The sequence below is a fragment of the Spea bombifrons genome, chromosome 3 (genome assembly GCF_027358695.1).
Source record: "Spea bombifrons isolate aSpeBom1 chromosome 3, aSpeBom1.2.pri, whole genome shotgun sequence".
NCBI lineage: Eukaryota > Metazoa > Chordata > Amphibia > Anura > Pelobatidae > Spea > Spea bombifrons.
Genome location: NC_071089.1, coordinates 80,793,074 through 80,811,644, shown reverse-complemented (window position 1 = coordinate 80,811,644; position 18,571 = coordinate 80,793,074). Strand labels below are relative to the sequence as shown.

Here is an 18,571-nt window from a genome sequence, read left to right as displayed (position 1 = left end):
TGATCATGGGGTTAAATTTAGCCAATGGTAGAGGAAGGCAATTTTTGAAATCCTGATGAACTGCAAATATTAAAATCAGCCATTTAGCCTGTGCGGTACGTGAGTAACCATCTCATCCCTGGAGCGCCTTGCATTTTTACTGCAAAACTTATTTTTGCTGTAAAAGTTATTTTTTTTTCTCCCTTTACCATCATTTCTTTGGGATTGTAAGGGGAAAGAATGGTGTGTGCTTCTGCGAGTGAATGTATGGAAAGTATGGTGTGTGTTCTGCGAGTGAATGGAGATATGAAAAGCATGTGAATGGTCAGTAATTAGGGTTGAACTCTTGACGTGGCATTACTGCTCACGTAAGAAGTTAAATTATGGCACAAAAAGTACATATTTGCAAAAACTACACCCCTTGGCGCATCAAATGAGGGGCTGCATGTGTTTCTAGTACAAACCTGGAGTGCGCAAGACACAAATGAACATGTCGCTACGGTTAGAAAAAACATATTTTCTAGCCAAAGCGACATATTCCATCATTATTTGTGCACTCAACTTTTGTCCTAGAAATACATGTAACCCCTCATTTGAAGCTCCAAGGGGTGTAGTTTCTTGAAATATGTACTTTATGTACCCTAATTTAACTTCCCAGATGTCTAGACCACTTTAACTTCAGATATGGCAGATTGGAGAATCTTGTTAAAAAATTGTCTTAAAACATTTAGGTGATGCCTGCATTTAGACAGCTCTAGACAGCTGGAAAGTTAAATTATGGTACATAAAGTATATATTTTATATTCAGAAACTACACCCTTTGGTGCATCAAATGAGGGGCTGCACGTATTCGTAGCACAAGACTGGAGTGCGCAAGACATAAATGAACTTGTCACTTTTAATTTTTTTTTTATTTTTAGAAGTGTGATATTCACTTATTTGTTGTGCACGTCAGATTTGTGATACAAATACAACTAAGACCTCATTTGCTGCGGCTGGGGCTGTAGTTTATAAAAATATATAGTTTTGTTGGCATATTTTAACATCCCGGACAGCTAGAGCTGTTTAATTGACGGCAGCCATGCATTAAATTTAAAGATGTCTTTTGTGATAGTCTAATAAATTTAACTTTTAGCTATAAAATATTAGAAAAAACACAGTCTACTGTTCTCAATTTCTGTTTATTTTAGACCAGTTACCTACTACAAATATTTAGCAACACAGCTTTTGATATTAGAGTTTAGAAAAATAAAAATTACAAACTAGTTTTTATTGAGTCGGAAGTGAAAAATTACACTCTTTTTTTCCCAATTTTGGCTTTATTTTGCAAACCTAATGAGACATACACATATAAAAATGGTATATTTGGAATCTGCTGGGTGTGCTGAAAAAAACAATATATGGTTTGTATAGTTTATTCCCAAGAAATTTACTTCTAAACGCGTTTAAACGTGAGATGCACCAAAATGCCGAAAACCAGCTTAGCACCAGGGTGGGAAATGGCTTAGCAGCCAAGGGGTTAAACTTTTTGTTAAAACCAGTCATTTGTGGCCAAGTTGTTTAAGTCTGTTTTGGATTAAAGCAAACTTTATTGTTCAGTTTATAATGCTGTTCTAGCATCAAAAAGGATGGCAATAAGGTGCACATCATTAAACCTTTGCAAGCTATAGAACATTGCATTGTAAAAAGGTTGTTGCTGATCCTTTAAACCAAATGTATCTTTCCTTTTTGTGTGTCAGTGACATAGGCACATTCGTTAAGATTCTCCAATATTACTTTCTCTGAACACGAAATTTCATATTGTGAGTTGAGCTGCTACTGGGATATCGTAAAAATTATGAACTGGGATTGCTTAAGGCAGATTTTGCATTTGGTGTTCACCTTTTGACTAATTCATACTTTTTCCATTTCTTAAAGGCTTTCACTGTTGTCACAGTCTTCAACTCCATGACTTTTGCCCTAAAAGTGACACCCTTCTCTGTGAAGTCGCTTTCAGAAGCCTCTGTATCCATGGAGCGGTTCAAAGTAAGCAATAGTCCTAGTGGCCTGACCTCTTCTTTTAATTTGGCATGTTTGTCAACTGATACATGGCTGGGTGGTGCTGGTAGCTTTTAATTTTATTCTGTTTTTACATTTTTTGCCAAACACCACCTAGGGGTTTTTTTGTGCAGTAATGCATGGCTTCAGTTACATTTGGCTCTGCTCTTGCCAAATACTGGAATTTGTAACAGGTTGTCATCTATGCTGGCTGCCCATTGCAGGACCATTCGTCTCCAGATAATAACCATGGTTGGATACTTTAACTGCAGATGTATTTCTGTCAACTCATGTTTTTTGTGCTTAACCAGTCTTTAGGTTTATGTACCTAGCATTATGTCATGCCAATAAAAGTAGCAGTGGAGCAGGCAAAGGGACGTATGGGCTGCTTTGAAGGTAATGTAGGCCCACAAGAGCATACAGCTATGAGAAGGATTATTAACAGAGAGTTGTACGTTTTCTTTCAGCTTCAGCCAATGAAGCCAGAGTTAAGGGCAGCACAGATTGAGCTTTTCCAGTCACTTCTAATAAAGGTCTATATTTGAGAAATGTCCCAATTGTTAACCCTGTGGGTTAAGTGGATTCAGTGTATAATTATGTTTAGGCTGATATACCTTTTTGGTATAGCGTGATGCACTGGTTTATAAACAAGTGCACCTTAGTTGAGTTTTGTTATGTTTGCTTACATGGACCATAGTCTTTCTGCTGTTGTCTAGTTCATTGGTTATGAGCTAGTTGTAACAGCATTTTGGTGAATAGACGCTCACTTTTTAAAGTTTATCACCAGCTTGACTGATTTTGAATGCAAAGCTGTGTGTGTGTTTACTTATGATATTATTACTGCCACCAGTGGCCTGAAATAGACAGCGGTGTTGGTATCATGAATGTTCCAGGTCCTCTGCCACATCAAGGCTTGTTGACTCTAATGAGCTACCTTTTGCTCCTCAGCAGCTTCCTTCCACTGTATAGCCTGATGTTTTTGCTACGTGAGTGCCCTAGGCCTGACCTGCTGTCTCATCTTTGCACCTCTCTCACAACCTCCTATCAGAGTTTATTTCTAATGGAAGAGGTTCACATGGTAAAGAAAAAGCCATCCAGCCCAAACCTCATCATACAGCTGAAAAATGCCACCTTGGCTTGGGATTCAACCCATGCCAGTACCCAGTGCTCTCCGAAGGCTACCCCAAAACTGAAAAAAGAAAAGAAAGGCGCTAAGGTGAAGAGAGAGAAGGAGAAGGCCAGTCTGCAGGACGAAGGGCTGCAAGCTGTTCTGGCAGAACAGAAAGGACATCTTCTGGTGGATAGTGATGATCACCCTAGTCCTGATGAAGATGGCAAAGACATTCCATTATCAAACGTGAGACTCCAGAGGGCCCTCTACAACGTTGACTTAGACATAGAGAAGGTGAGTCAGTCTTTATCAGATGAATAAGACCCATGTACTACTAATGCGGTGTGACATAAGCAAGTGCTTGCTACGCGATAATGAGAAACCATAACTTTTCATTTCTTTCTCTTGCTCAGGGGAAGCTAATAGGAATATGCGGTAGTGTTGGGAGTGGAAAAACATCTCTGATCTCTGCCATTCTAGGACAGGTAAGGTACCATTTTTTAAAAGCGATTGAGCTTATAGCTGTATTTTTATCAGTCATTGAATTATGCATAAATTGTATTGCATAAAAAAAAAAAAAAAAGTTAAACCTATTCCCATTAGTTGCAAAGGCTCTTTATAAAGGATTCATAACCGGAATTTTATTTCAGCAGAAACTATATGTAACTGTTTAGGAAGGGCCAGGTTTGTCCGAATTGAAATGCTCCTTCACAAACACATGTGTATTGATACATTTAATGTAGTGCTAGGATATGATCGGGTGGTCACAATGCCTTTGTCCATTGCAGATGACTTTGTTGGAGGGCAGCATCGCCGTCAATGGCACATTTGCATATGTTGCTCAACAGGCCTGGATATTAAATGCTTCTTTCAGGGACAATATCCTGTTTGGCAAGGAGTTTGAGGAGGAAAGGTACGTGTGAAGAATTTTCTTAAACCTAAAAATTAGTGGCCAGAATGTGCGTACTAAAGCAGGGCTCGACAAATCCCAGGTCGCCATGGCGACAGAGAATTTTGTCCTGGTGCCTAGGTTTTGTCAGCCGCTTACATCCAGAAAAAATTGTGGATGTAAGAGGCTGAGTCACCACACGAGGGTGCTGCTGCTGCTGCTGTCTGCCCTGGAGTCTGGGCAGACACCACAGCCACTCAGAGCCCGCCCCCGAGCCTGAGATCACTCCCACGGAGTGAGCCTGTAGGCTGAAAACGCGGTTGCTGCAAAACCAGCAATTGGGTTTTCAGCTGCCCCAGGCAGCTTCAGGGAAGGGGGTTGTGTGTTGATTGGGTCCCCAACACCCCCCCTGCTGCCTGATCGCTCCATCGCGGCATTTAGGGGTTAATTCCCATTTTGTACGGGGCTCTGCTGCTGGTGGTCTACCTGGAAGCCCAGGCGGACCAGCAACAGCAAAAACGAGCCCCCACAAGCCCTTTGATGATTCCTGTAGGCATGGAAGCCTACAGCAGTCATCAGAGACCTCCCCCCCTGCAATGGCTGGTCTATAGACCAGCAATTGAGTCGCAGCTTCAGGGACAGGGGAGAGGCTTCTTCGGTCTCCACATGAGACCAGCCCCAACACCCCCCTGCTGCCTGATCGCTCCCTGAGAGCGACAGTGCAGTGTTAACCCCTTCAATGCCGCAATAGTGTATGACACATTCGTGGCATTGCAGGGGTTAACATTTGTCCCCACAAGCTTGTGGGGACTAAATATCAGTCAATGCTGTGCTCCAATGGAACATCAGCATCGAAAGAGTTAAAAAAATAAAAATAAAAAAATAATAATAATAAAAAAAAAAGCACTTGACCTGGAAGGCCAGGGTGCTTCCAGGTCAAACGCTGTGAGTTTAGTAAGTGGGCTGATGATGATCAGATCACTCCTGATCCATAAAAAAAACCCTGGCTCCTAACTTTTTTACCTGGCGCCTAGATTCACAACAAATTTGTCAAGCCCTGTACTCTTGCACTTTGGAACTATTCTATGTGATAGAGCATAGCCCTATCTATAGTATAGCGGATGTGAATTCTTTATGACAAGAAATTGATGTTTGAGAAATGGCTGTATCACCACAGCGACCAATTCAATGGTCAAGTAATCGGGGATATTGCATTGGTTGCCAAAGTCACGATAGGTCTTTGACCTTTACAAATAGTCCCCATTTCATACAAACTACGCAATGTGGTCATTACATTTGATGAAATCTAAACATAAAAGTCAGTTCTGGGGTAAGATGCCAGTGCCTATCCAACCCTTGTTGGGGGTCATTGAAAAGGGGCTTTCCCACCCTCTTCAGGGTAATATTTGTGTACCTCCCTTCCTGGGCTACAGTCCTATTTGGTCTTTTGCCCAGGAAGGGACTTTGGTTTACCATAGTTTAACTTCTTACATCAAATTGCATCTCTCATAATTCAAACAATCTATCAAGAATATTAGTGACAGGAGACATACACATGCCACATTTGGCAGTGATCATTCATATACTGCCCCAGGTGTTAATTTTATGTTGGAAGCCCCCTGTATCTGTAAAAGATACTTGGATTTTCACAGATTAGGTATTTGAGCACTTCTTAATCTCTATAACAATTCTAATTGTGTGTGTTTTTTATTTTTATTTAGGTACAATAATGTCCTGAGTGTTTGTTGTTTGAGACCAGACTTGGCTATCCTACCTAACAGTGATTTAACAGAGGTAAGTACCGTGGCAAAAGTTGGTATTCCGATAGTATTCTGGAAATGATGACTTTTTTTTGTTTTTTTTTATACTGTCCAGCTATTAACATATTGTGTGCTCCATTCTGGAGATTTCAGTATATTTATCACTACAGTGCTGTGATTATGATATACTTTCTTTCTGAAGATTGGCGAACGTGGAGCAAATCTAAGTGGTGGTCAGAGACAGAGGATCAGCCTGGCAAGGGCTCTGTATAGTGACCGTAGCATCTACATTCTGGACGACCCTCTCAGTGCCTTAGATGCCCACGTGGGCAATCACATCTTCAACAGCGCCATCAGAAAGCACCTTAAGTCTAAAACCATCCTGTTTATCACTCACCAGCTTCAGGTAATTGGCAGAGCAAAGAGCGCTGCTATGAGTGATACCAGGGGTCGGATACCCCATTCTCGTGGTAAATGTGACTCCTCACCTGTCATTCTGTGCCCTGTTTAATACTTTCTACCCCAGTATCTTGTGGACTGTGATGAAGTGATTTACATGAAAGAAGGGTGTATCACTGAAAAAGGAACACATGAGGAACTCATCAAACTGAATGGAGAATATGCTACTGTCTTCAATAATCTCCAGTTTGGAGAAGCCCCTCACATTGAGGTAAGGGGGGGGGGATTTTCTTTCAACAAAAACTGTATTTACATGAATTGAAAGAATGATTTTCATAATGTGTGGCAATTGTAAAAATAACTTGTACAATAAAACACTGTAATTTTGAAATAGTTTTAAAAAAGTTTCGATATTTTGTCAGTATTTATAGTATTTTAATGGTGCTGTCCCTTAAAAGCAATTAAAATGTTGATTAAGCATACTGGGATGGGGGCATCACATTTTTACTTAACATTCTCATTGCTTACAGATATGCCTAAAAAAGAATGTGAGTAGTTCACTGAAGAAGCCTCTGGAGAAAGGAAATAAGCCTGGCTCTGTCAAGAAAGAAAAGACTGTGAAAAAGGAAGAAGGTGGGAAACATGCATTATTCCTATTAGGGCTGCAACTAACGATTATTTTAATAATCGATTAGTTGGCCGATTATTTTGTCGATTAATCGATTAATCGGATAAAAAAATACATTATTTTAAATTGAAGAAAAATTGCAATAAAAAACGTGCAATTTACACTTTCATCTCTTTATTGCAATGGCCTCTCTCTATTCACCTTCTTATTTTACTGACATAATAATAAAAGCTACAAGAACCCAAACACAGTGCTTCTCAAACTAGGTTTTAATACAAAGTTATTAGTAAATATTAATTCATATGCTAACTATTTTTCATATTTAATAAAAACTGAGAAAAAAGCCTTGTTTAATTTTTTTTTATTTACCAAACTGCCCCCAGTTATGCACATCTGACCCCCAGCTTGCCACTCTGCCCCCATATATGCCTTATACCTCTTATATGCCAGATTCCACTGTGCCCCCTGATATGCCACTGTGCCCCTGATATGCCTTATACTCCTTATATGCCAGTGATATGCAACTGAGCCAACGGATATACCTTTTACCCCAGATTTGTTTTATGCCCCCCTGATATGCCTAATATCCATATGCCTTATACCCCCTATATGCCCTAAAAATTCATAATACCCCCCATACACCACTATAACTCACCCATACACCACTCTGGCTCCTCCCCCTCCCATACACCACTCTGGCCCCTCCCATACACCACTCTGGCTCCTCCCCCTCCCAAACACCACTCTGGCTCCTCCCTCTCTCATACTCCACTCTGCCTCCTCCCCCCTCCCATACACCACTCTGCCTCCTCCCCCGCCCATACATCACTTTGGCTCCTCCCCTCCCATACATCACTTTGCCTCCTCCCATCCCATACTTTACTCTGCCTCCTCCCATACACCACTCTGGCTCCTCCCCCTCCCATACTCCACTCTGGCTCCTCCCATACTCCACTCTGCCTCCTCCCATACATCACGTTGGCTCCTCCCCTCCCAAACATCACTTTGCCTCCTCCCCCTCCCAAACATCACTTTGCCTCCTCCCCCCTCCCATACTCCACTCTGCCTCCTGTGAACCTCCGTTTCTGACAAGACACCAGGGAGCCGGGTAGAGAGGCAGAGTGGCGTATGAGAGGGGGAGGAGCCAGAGTGGTGTATTGGAGGGTGGCTCCCATGCACCCCTCTGACTCCTCCCCCCTACCATACACCGCTCTGCCTCTCTACCCGGCTCCGTTACTGAAGGCACTTTCATTGCAGCTTCATAGAAGCCACAGTGTAAGTGAAGGGCAGTAACGGAGTCTGTCTGTGCGATGCAGACCCTCACCGGCTATCAGAGGGGATGATTCTCTGTCAGCCGGTGGGGGTCTGCATCGCACAGACAGACTCCGTTACTCACCTTCACTTACACTGAGGCTTCTATGAAGCTGCAGGGAAAGTGCCTGTCAGTAACGGTGCCGGGTAGAGAGGCAGAGTGATGTATGGGAGGGGGGAGGAGGCAGATGGGAGGGGGAGAGAGACGGAAGTGAGAGACCGGCCGACAGTGAGGGGAATCCAGGTCCCCTGCAGCGTTGCGGGGGATCTGGATTCCGGTGTTATAATCCGATCTCTGTTTGAGGTCGGATTATATAAGGAGAGGAGTTTTTCAGAGCATTTGCTCTGAAAAAAACCTCTTTTTATAATCGATAAAAATCGATCCGATTAATCGATGATGAAATTCGTTGACAACGATTTTCATTATCGATTATTATCGATTTTATCGATTAGTTGTTTCAGCCCTAATTCCTATGAAATCACATCACACCATGGGCCATATTTATTTGGGCTAACCAGTGAAGTACATTGTTTAGAGCAGTTCTCTTCAAACTAAGGAGAAATTCCAGCCTTCATATGCATCTTAACTTACATAATTAAATTGTTTTCTTTCGTGGTAGAGTTTGGGCATCCAGCAGTACTAGGAATGCTGTTTCTAGTAGTCATTTAGTTATAAAAGTTCAAAACTTTAGCTCCTTTAATGACATCTGGAGGACTGCCAGTTGGCTGTCCCTGATCTACTGGGTCTAATTATGGTTTACCTATATGGCTTGTATTTGTGTTATGTAAGTAAACATCAGAAGATAACAGGCACCTGGGAATCTTACCATATTGTTGTACTTCTGTGTCTTATTCTTAGTACAGTAATGTCTTTGTGAAGAACGCATGTATGTGTGTGTGTATATATGTGTGTGTGTGTGTGTATATATATATATATATATATATCTACAGTTATATGTATTTGTGTGTTTTACATTAAAATGAAAAGACTTTACACTGTGTAAATATGTACAATTCCATGAAATTGATTGTTCAGTGGATCATAGCAGCAACCACAAAAGCTAACTGATGTTGCTGTCACACAGCATGTCTGTGATTTGACACCAGTATGGGAATCTCTTGTAGAGAAGGCATTTGAATTTGCTATCTAATGAGAACACGTTCAGATATTTTGTTTTTTCTTACCCTCTCACAGGTCAATTAATGCAAATGGAAGAGAAAATGAAAGGCTCCGTGAGTTGGTCGGTTTATGGAAATTACATCCAAGCAGCTGGAGGTCCATTCGCTTTCCTGGTCATTATGATGCTATTTGTGCTGAACGTAGGAAGCACTGCATTCAGCAACTGGTGGCTCAGTTACTGGATCAAACAAGGCAGCGGGGTAAGATCTCCAACATACTATGGCGCACTGTATTTCTTACATATAGGGATGCACCAATATATCGGTGGCCGAAAAGGGGATTATCGGCAAAATGCCGAAATATTTAAAAAAAAACGACCGAAAAGCGTCTCTTGTACCGGCCAGGAAAAGCAGGAACCCACGGAGTCACGTGAATGCACGTCGCATGACTCTGTTCCGTTCCTTCTTCCACTGGGGGCGGGGCAAGATAGGTTATTTGTACAGAGGGAAGAAGCAGGGCCCCTGCAGAAGTCTGCGAGTGAGAGATCTGCAGTTCAGGTAAGGGGGTGGGGAAGGGTGTATAATCAAGTATGCGTGATTAAGGGAATGAATGAGTATGTGAATGAGTGTGATAGCATGCATGTGTAAGTGTGTGTGGGATGGCATAGGGAGCCTGTAATCACGCTCCTATCTAGCCCAAGTTCTAGCATGTACTGGCTGCCTGGGCATGCTTGGAGTGTGATTGCGGTTAGCAATTATAAATAAAATACAGAAGTTATTGTTTGCCTCCTAAATACATTTCCATGTTTTATTTTATACTTGCAAGACTTCCCTTAACCTCACATCCCAGATGTAGGCTTAAGTCTAAAGTTTCTGGATTGATTTATTTGTTTCCAACAGAACACATCTGTTCTACTGCATAATGAGACTATGGTGAGCACAAGTATGAAGGATAATCCAGACATGCTGTACTATACAAGGATCTATGCACTCTCTATGTTTGTGATGCTCATACTCAAAGCTGTGCGTGGTGTGGTATTTGTCAAGGTAATAAACGCTTTCTTCTCTTGAAATTTTAAATCTCCAAATGGCTTTTATCTTGTCACAAAGCATAAACTTAAAGCATTTCATAGGGATTTCAATACTTTTCTTCATGTAGGTTCTGAAAATAAAACAAATTAGAGTAGTAACACAAAGTCTATAAAGGTTATGCTAAATAATGCAACTGATCAAAAAAAGCAATACACTTGCTTAACTTTAATTCTCCATTAGGCATAAGCATTGAATTTTGACATTCCTTACCTTTTTATTAGAGTAAAACAATACCCTCCATCACACTGATTTTTAATGGGACTTAGATGTATTGACAAACCTTTGGGGAAGGTCTGTGCTAAAGCAATACAGCAACTGGTGATAAGGACATAGCTGGGTCTTTCACCTTCTGATTGTTGCTTCATGATTCTCCTTAGTGAGTGAAGTCCAGGTTATTACAGAAGTATCAAATATCTCAGTGGTCATCTACTTCTGATTGGCACAAACGGCACTGGTTACAGGAAAATCATTTGCCCAATCCTCATTGGTTTTGGTCAGATCATTTTGTGGGTTGTAGTAATATGTATACAGGGAATCGGAGAGAACTATTAATACAAAGTTTTGGTGCTTGTTTCATTTGTTTTGATACTAGTACATGCAACCTTCAGGTGAGAAAAACACACAATTAAAGGAATTATGAAAGAATAATCGACTTACACACACACTTGTTACGCACACTTGTTACACACACACATTTTGCTGCTGATGGAGCAGCATTGGTTAAGTCTTAACAATTTATCCATTTTTAGAGGATAGATCTTTCTCCATTTCAGTGTGTTTAATGGGATGTAGTTGCACTGCCCCCTTTACTTTATTGCTTTCTCTGTTAAATGTATCTACTTGACCCACAGGGCACATTACGAGCCTCCTCCAAGCTCCATGATGAACTATACCGCCGCATCCTTAGGAGCCCAATGAAATTCTTCGACACTACACCCACTGGCCGTCTTCTCAACAGGTTCTCTAAAGACATGGATGAGGGTGAGTTTGCAGTCCTGCCTAAGTTGTAGGTCAAGCCTTTACTTTTACATGAAAGTTAATGCAAATTTAATTTTCACCAAAAAACAACTATCTGCATTAATGAGATTATTCTTTATTCCTGGTACAGTTGATGTCCGTCTGCCATTTCAAGCTGAAATGTTTGTACAGAATGTCATTCTGGTCTTCTTCTGTCTGGGAGTAATTTCTTTCGTTTTCCCGTGGTTTCTGGTGGCCGTTGGACCTCTTGTTGTCTTGTTCACCATTTTGCATGTAGTGTCCAGGTGAGTTAAGATGCACATGGAAAAAACAGTGGCTTATATATATGAAACTGAGATTAAGCTTTTTCTGAATAAAACCGCATTATTATGTGCTATACATTGTATAAAAATAACACAATGATCTATATGTGGGTTCAGTAATCAATTATTTTGGGGGGTTTTTTTGCCTTTGTTCCAAGTATTTCCTATGTTAAAAGTATCTGCCATAATTTAAGAATTACTTTGCTTGTAAGCTTATGTTATCAAAAATGTTTTGCCCCTCCGGAATTTACTTCCCGTGTTTCTTTGTTAATTTAGAGTTTTTATTCGAGAGTTGAAGCGTCTGGATAACATTACACAGTCCCCTTTTCTGTCGCATATCACATCGAGTATACAAGGGCTTTCTACAATCCATGCGTACAGCAAAGGCAATGAATTCCTGCAAAGGTCAGTATCCATGGGTCACAAGCAGTGATGGATCCTGGCCTTGGTGGCAGAACCAAGGGGGCCGCAGTCCCTTTCTGCAAAACTGGGGGGGGTATATATTGCCCTCTTGGGTGATCAGGAGTACCAGTATGCTGCTGCTCGATGGGCCAGTTACAGGTGGAAATCTCTGATCTCCCCAACCGGTCAATTTACCGTATGCCGAGCAAACACAGTCTCTATTACACATGGCACACCGGGATATGATGTAGTGTCCCTGCACCCTGTGGTGAAGACAGTGGCCCTGGGTCAGGCCCAGGGCAGTTCCAAAGATAAATAAAGCTGTTGACGTGCACACTAAAAATGCACTTGTGTTTTGTTACTTCTGCATATGAGAGATGTTTCTAAGTCTGTTACCTCTGCCCATATTTAGATACCAAGAGTTGCTGGACAATAACCAGGCCCCGTTTTACCTGTTTAATTGCGCCATGCGTTGGTTGGCAATACGTTTGGATGTCATTAGCGTGTCTCTGATCACCACTACTGGTCTCATGATCATCCTCATGCACGGAAAGATCTCTCCAGCGTATGCTGGGCTTGCTATGTCCTATGCGGTGCAGGTAAGGAGACTAGAGGTATCCCTGTACAGAGTAATAAGTATAACACATTCCTTCTTATGATGAAATACAGCAACCTGCTCTCATGGCCTTTCCTTAATTGTTGCTTGGTATGGACCACCAACACATACTGAATGGCAGGACTATTATGACTTTACTATTTGGTTCACTCCAAGTGTTGTATTTAATAAAGGCAATAAACAATTCAGATAAAGTACATGTCTGATTCCCAGTTTTCTGGTAATACTTGTAAATAAATAGATTTTACTTTGTCTTTAGTTTAGGTTTGTCTAAACTTAATTGTAGTTATTATCGTTGTCCCGTTGTATCTACCGGCTAGTTATTTGGCTAGCACTATATTTTTATAGGATATAGGGAATTATATGCAACTGATGTGGCAAATAAGTTTTTTTTTTTTACCATTTTACTTTCCTTTTTTTGTTCCAGCTGACAGGTCTGTTCCAGTTCACAGTAAGACTTGCCTCAGAGACTGAAGCTCGCTTCACCTCCGTAGAACGGATCAGCCATTACATTAAGGTATTATGTTTACCTTTTTGTACAAAACTGATTAGAATGGCTGCGTCTTGCACGTTATGGAAAGAGAAAATTCCAGTATTGGCATCAGTAGGGTGAATTAATCATACGTTCACTTGAATTATTTTTGTAGATAGTTTGCAATGCAGATAAACGGTTTAGCAAATAGGCAAAAAGATCAGTCTCTTGTGTATATTTTATAATAGGAAACCAATACAAGTGGTATTGGTTACCTATGGGAACCAATACCACTTTTCAAACTGATCACCTGGACCATTTTTTTAATAACTAAGAATAACTTGAAAAAATATTACTATGTGTTGAGACAAATAAGGTTGAATGTATTACTAGTTAACATGTTTGCCTTGTGTTGCCTCATTCGCTTGAAATTCAGTCTTGTCTGCCAAGGGAGTATGGCATCTCTTGATGACATTCGTGTTTTGTACCAATGGCCTAAGGATTGCTTGGAGAATAAGCAAAAATCAAGTGGCAACGGCCAGATAATCATCGAACTATGTTACTGTCTTTGTTGCATATTTGTTTCCATTTTAGTCTATTGCTGTACTAAATTACCACGGTATTTCTACCCGTTTGTAGACTCTGGCACTAGAGGCTCCAGCGCGTATTAAGAATAAGGCCCCCCCGGCAGATTGGCCCCAGGAAGGGGAGATTGCATTTGAAAATGCAGAGATGAGGTACAGAGAGAACCTTCCACTGGTATTGAAGAAAGTATCATTTACCATCAAACCCAAAGAGAAGATTGGAATTGTGGGCAGGACGGGGTCAGGTGAGAAATGATAGTTTTGCTATATTTGATAAGGTGCCAGATTCCATTAACTAGATTTTGATCTTGACAACCTTGAGTAAACAGTTATTATCATCTTCAACTTCAAAGGGTATGTTTTGTGTATTCTAATACCATGTAGATTCCACGGTCACTTTTTCTCTTCCTGCTGCAGGAAAAACCTCCCTTGGAATGGCCCTCTTCCGGTTGGTTGAACTCTCTGGTGGTTGTATAAAGATTGACGGTGTTAAAATCAGTGATATTGGCCTGGCGGACCTTAGGAGCAAACTTTCCATTATACCTCAAGAGCCTGTCCTGTTCAGCGGGACTGTCAGGTGAGCACCTCTGGCTAGAGTTATTGAGGAAACGGCTGTACCAGTTTAAATGCACCGCTCTAATGTCTTACCGCTGAATCTGCAGATCAAACCTGGATCCCTTTAACCAGTACAGTGAGGAGCAGATATGGGACGCTCTGGAGAGGACACACATGAAAGAATGCGTAAGTGACAAAATATAACACTGGCAATAAGCACGTGTGTGTGTGTGTATATATGTGTATATGTGTGTGTGTAATATACATAATGTGTGTGTATTTATGTGTATATATCATTTCTGATGAGGTTTTCGAAAATGTATGTATGGATTATATGCCGCCCGAATAATGCAGCCAAACCAATAGAAAACTTGAGCAGGATGTCTATATTCTTGGAGTCCCAGACAAGTCTGTGAGCAGATGGCATATAACGTTGCCAAAGCATGGTTCACTTGCATATTGATTGAAGAAAAAAGACACCTTCACAGTTACATTGCAGTCTTGTAATGTTGTAATGAATCTTGGTGAACTGTTAGCGTGTGGAATATAACCCCCTTTTGCATTATAGATTGCACAGCTACCTCTGAAACTTGAAACAGAAGTCATGGAAAATGGAGAAAACTTCTCTGTGGGAGAACGGCAGCTCATGTGTATTGCCAGGGTTCTGCTGCGCCGGTGCAAGGTAAGCAGTTTAGATACTGGGCATACAGGTCCTATCTACCATCAACATAGCAACCCAGGCTACTGAATTTGGATATGAGAAATGCTGTTATAACAAATTGTCATTATACAAGATTGATGCGGGAGCTACATTTGAAATCCACTTTACTAATAGCTCGTAAACGCATGTACGTGCTTCCAGTCCACGCACACACAATGTGTGTGTAATGAATAGTGGGCTATTCATTATTATTTTAAAAAAGTGCTGATATGTGACACTGTTGTATAAAAGATATCCCTTTTCCTACAGAAATTTTCATCAGCTCTCACCTTAATTACAATGTCTGATCTCTAGAGGAGAACTCCACTCACTTCCATAAATGACTATTTTTTCCGTCTACAAATGTAATCATCCAGTTGTACATCTCTACAATGGCATAAAGTTGTATATCGCTTTCCGTAAACTTTACTAACTGGTTGTGTTTGCAGTATGCCAGGTTTTTGTTAAGGATTTTAAATGTTTTCCAGGTTCTGATCCTGGATGAAGCTACAGCAGCCATGGATGCTGAGACTGACGTTCTGATCCAGGAAACAATAAGAGAAGCGTTTGCAGACTGTACAATGCTGACCATTGCCCACCGGCTCCACACTGTACTAGGCTCAGACCGCATTATGGTGCTTGCACAAGGACAGGTGACTAAGAGTGGATATTCTAATGTGTATTTGTATCTCTATATGATGGATATACCCACAGAAATACTCATGTTTTTGAGAAACCGCTCCTCATTTCCCAGATCATTTTTGCAGCATCCTAATCCGTGCTATACAATGACTCTTTAATTTTTATCCTTTTTTTGTCTTTTTTTTAATCTTGGTAGTGATCATTTTCTCATGACCCTGGTCATATGGTATGATAGAACAAAATATTTTCTTGCTACTCTTCTTCTGAATGTACCCTTGCATGATCGCACAGTCGGTTAATTTTTTGTTTTCTTTTTCCCCACCTGGTGGTAGATTTGGTTTCCATCAACCCTGTCTTTTTGTTTCTTTATACCCAGGTGCTCAGTGCTTTTCCACTGATCTCTTCTGGCAGCAGCCACCTTAAGCTGCGTACTGGCACAAGGCTGTCTGTTAGTGATATGTTTTATCTGTTTGGCATCATGTCCTCAGTTACTCCCCAAGTTCTTTGGATAGTGGGACACTTGATCCTGCTACACCTTTGCCCCTATACCCACCTCCGCTAAAAGGTGCATGACTTGTAATGAAAACCTTCCTAAGGGATACAAGGTTTTTGTATTTGCTACCCTAAACAGCCTTGGCACAACCCGTCCTTTTGATACAGCATACATATTTAACATTCTGGAAAAACCACAATTGCTCCTGCAGATGGAACAGTGTGTGGCTTTCAGTCCCACATTAGGACATTGTTCATGCTGCATCAAAAGCTCTGGGGTCTTCCTGACCACCTTTCACCTCTTCCTCCCATATTCTGAAAAAAAGCCTGCTTTCTCCTTTGGCTTCTCTCACCTCAGGATGGGATTCAATTGAGTCATCTTGGAATGCATTTACTTTACTCATCTATAAGAGACTTACCATCATCATAGAAAATGAATGGAAGATGCCATACATGACAAAAGATCTACTCAAATGCTTCTAGATATATCCAGTACCTCTGAGGAGTTTGCCAAACCCAAGGTTGACCCTGCTGTAGCTACGCACTCCCACTATGGATACATTTTCGTTTTGCTACCAGTTCTTGTTTTGCTGCACACTAACGCGAGTGCTGTTATCATCCTTTTAAGAGGCATGTAAACAATTTAGGAACTCCAAAAATCTCCCAGTAGAAGCCCAACTTATGTAACCCTGTTTTCCAGCAAAGCGCTAGCAGACTCCTTTGAGTAAGGTATGAGGTTGCCTCTGATGCTTCATAAAGTGGTTAACTGAAGTCCCAGATCCCTTGGTTTAGGATCTGGTAAAATATCCGTCTTGAAGACGTTTCCTTGACCTAAGCCCAAATTGGTGGTCAGGATAGTCCCTATGGATATCTGACCCAAAGTTTGCTGAACACAAGGAAGCTGATTATGTCAAAGCACGCTAACAGTCTGGTGTTCCCATCTCAGAAGGTACCACTAGTTTCAAGCAGTGCTGCGTGTCTGTAATCTTTCCCCTCCAGCCTCATTTTTTTGCAGACACTGGTGGATCCACCCTTAGAGCATATGAACTTGTGAGACATCAAATGGCTCGGATAGATAATGTCTCAACCTCTTGGCAATTGACTTAGCTGGGCAAGTGTTGGAAATGGGAGTGGTATCTGGCTAAACACCTTTTCTGGTCTTCCACAATGACACTGTGGTGGTGGTGGTATGGACACTACCCTTCTCTTTCCTGAAATAGATTTCTGCATTACATCTGGGCCAAGAGATTGTGGTTTCCTTCTTCTGTCTTTCTCTAAAGAACATTGCTTTCATAGGTTATGTGTTAAAGCGTTGCTCTGCTGATCATTCTGCCCAGTTTGGGAGGCTAGATGCTCTTCTGTATCTCCTCTTTTTAACACATGTTTACATAACATTTCCTTCATGTCCTCATTAAGTGTGAACTGGACCAGAGAGCAGGTAGGAGTTATATCCACTGTAAATGTTGGAACAATATTTTTGTTTTGCTTCCACAGAGAACAGGATATAACCAACTTGTCCTGCGTTGACTAGAGGCCTACAAGAACTTTTTATTTAACAACTTTTATTTTTTTGTGTTGCTAACAGTGATCTAGTTCAGCCTTTTACTGTCGTTGGCAGAGACCACGACAGTGCATGAATTAATAGATTTATGGATGTTTATGATTGTGTTCGTGCAGTAGAAAATAATCGTGTACCTAATTGATGTGCATTGTTTATTGCAGGTGATGGAATATGATACCCCATCTGCCCTGTTGTCCAATGAGAACAGCCGGTTTTATGCCATGTTTGCTGCAGTAGAAAACAAGGTTACAATGAAGGGCTGAATATGATTGTCAAAGCTATTCCCCACACGGTGGGGCTGTGTGCTGCTTCTCATTCCCTGCCTGTGGCAGGCTCACTCCCTACTATCTCATTCTTTTCATGACTGAAAATATGGTATACTCTACCTTTTTTATTTTCCTTTTTATTTTGTTTTTAGTATTTTAATTTTTATTTAGCACAATCCAATTTCAGGACTGATTTAAGTTTGTTTTTGTTTGTTTTTTAATTGTTTGAAAATTATTCATGTTCTATTGTATTTATTCCTATAACTAATGGTAAAAAAAATATATGCGTTTTTTGTTATGAAATGCACTGAAAAAGGAAAAAAAATGGTTCAGGCAACCATAGTACTGTATGTAGCTGGCTTAGAATGGAGCTTTCTACATGCAACTGTATATAGCCTATATTTACTGTGAAGATGTAAGCTGGTTTATTTTATATTAAAATGAGCACTGGGTTAAATATGGATTTAAGTGTCTTTATGTATTCTCCAGAATAGAAAAAAGAACTGCACAGCAGGTCCTCATACTGTGAATGTTTTCAAGCACCTGTGTTTAAACCTTCCAGTAACATTCATCGAAAAGGCTCAATAGCACTATGAAGCACATTTACAAAATACAGCGATCAGGCTTGAAATGAGAACCTCATCCGTTCACACTTTAATTATGCTACTCATATGTG

At 40.8% G+C, this 18,571-nt stretch overlaps 1 protein-coding gene across 1 annotated transcript in view; it reads left to right on the top strand.

Moving 5' to 3' along the window:
* Positions 1-18,352, top strand: part of ABCC5 (ATP binding cassette subfamily C member 5) — a 40,080-nt gene extending 21,728 nt beyond the window's left edge. Inside the window, exons 10-30 of the mRNA XM_053458505.1 lie at positions 1,897-2,004; positions 3,065-3,421; positions 3,541-3,612; positions 3,916-4,040; positions 5,738-5,810; positions 5,979-6,182; positions 6,303-6,446; positions 6,706-6,808; positions 9,310-9,494; positions 10,134-10,280; positions 11,177-11,306; positions 11,434-11,587; positions 11,882-12,010; positions 12,420-12,606; positions 13,051-13,140; positions 13,735-13,924; positions 14,097-14,256; positions 14,342-14,420; positions 14,803-14,916; positions 15,423-15,587; positions 17,791-18,352. Of these exons, the coding sequence (XP_053314480.1) occupies positions 1,897-2,004; positions 3,065-3,421; positions 3,541-3,612; positions 3,916-4,040; positions 5,738-5,810; positions 5,979-6,182; positions 6,303-6,446; positions 6,706-6,808; positions 9,310-9,494; positions 10,134-10,280; positions 11,177-11,306; positions 11,434-11,587; positions 11,882-12,010; positions 12,420-12,606; positions 13,051-13,140; positions 13,735-13,924; positions 14,097-14,256; positions 14,342-14,420; positions 14,803-14,916; positions 15,423-15,587; positions 17,791-17,892 (3,018 nt within the window). The 3' untranslated portion in view covers positions 17,893-18,352. The remainder of the gene's footprint in view (positions 1-1,896; positions 2,005-3,064; positions 3,422-3,540; positions 3,613-3,915; positions 4,041-5,737; positions 5,811-5,978; positions 6,183-6,302; positions 6,447-6,705; positions 6,809-9,309; positions 9,495-10,133; positions 10,281-11,176; positions 11,307-11,433; positions 11,588-11,881; positions 12,011-12,419; positions 12,607-13,050; positions 13,141-13,734; positions 13,925-14,096; positions 14,257-14,341; positions 14,421-14,802; positions 14,917-15,422; positions 15,588-17,790) is intronic.
* Positions 18,353-18,571: the final 219 nt, after the last annotated feature.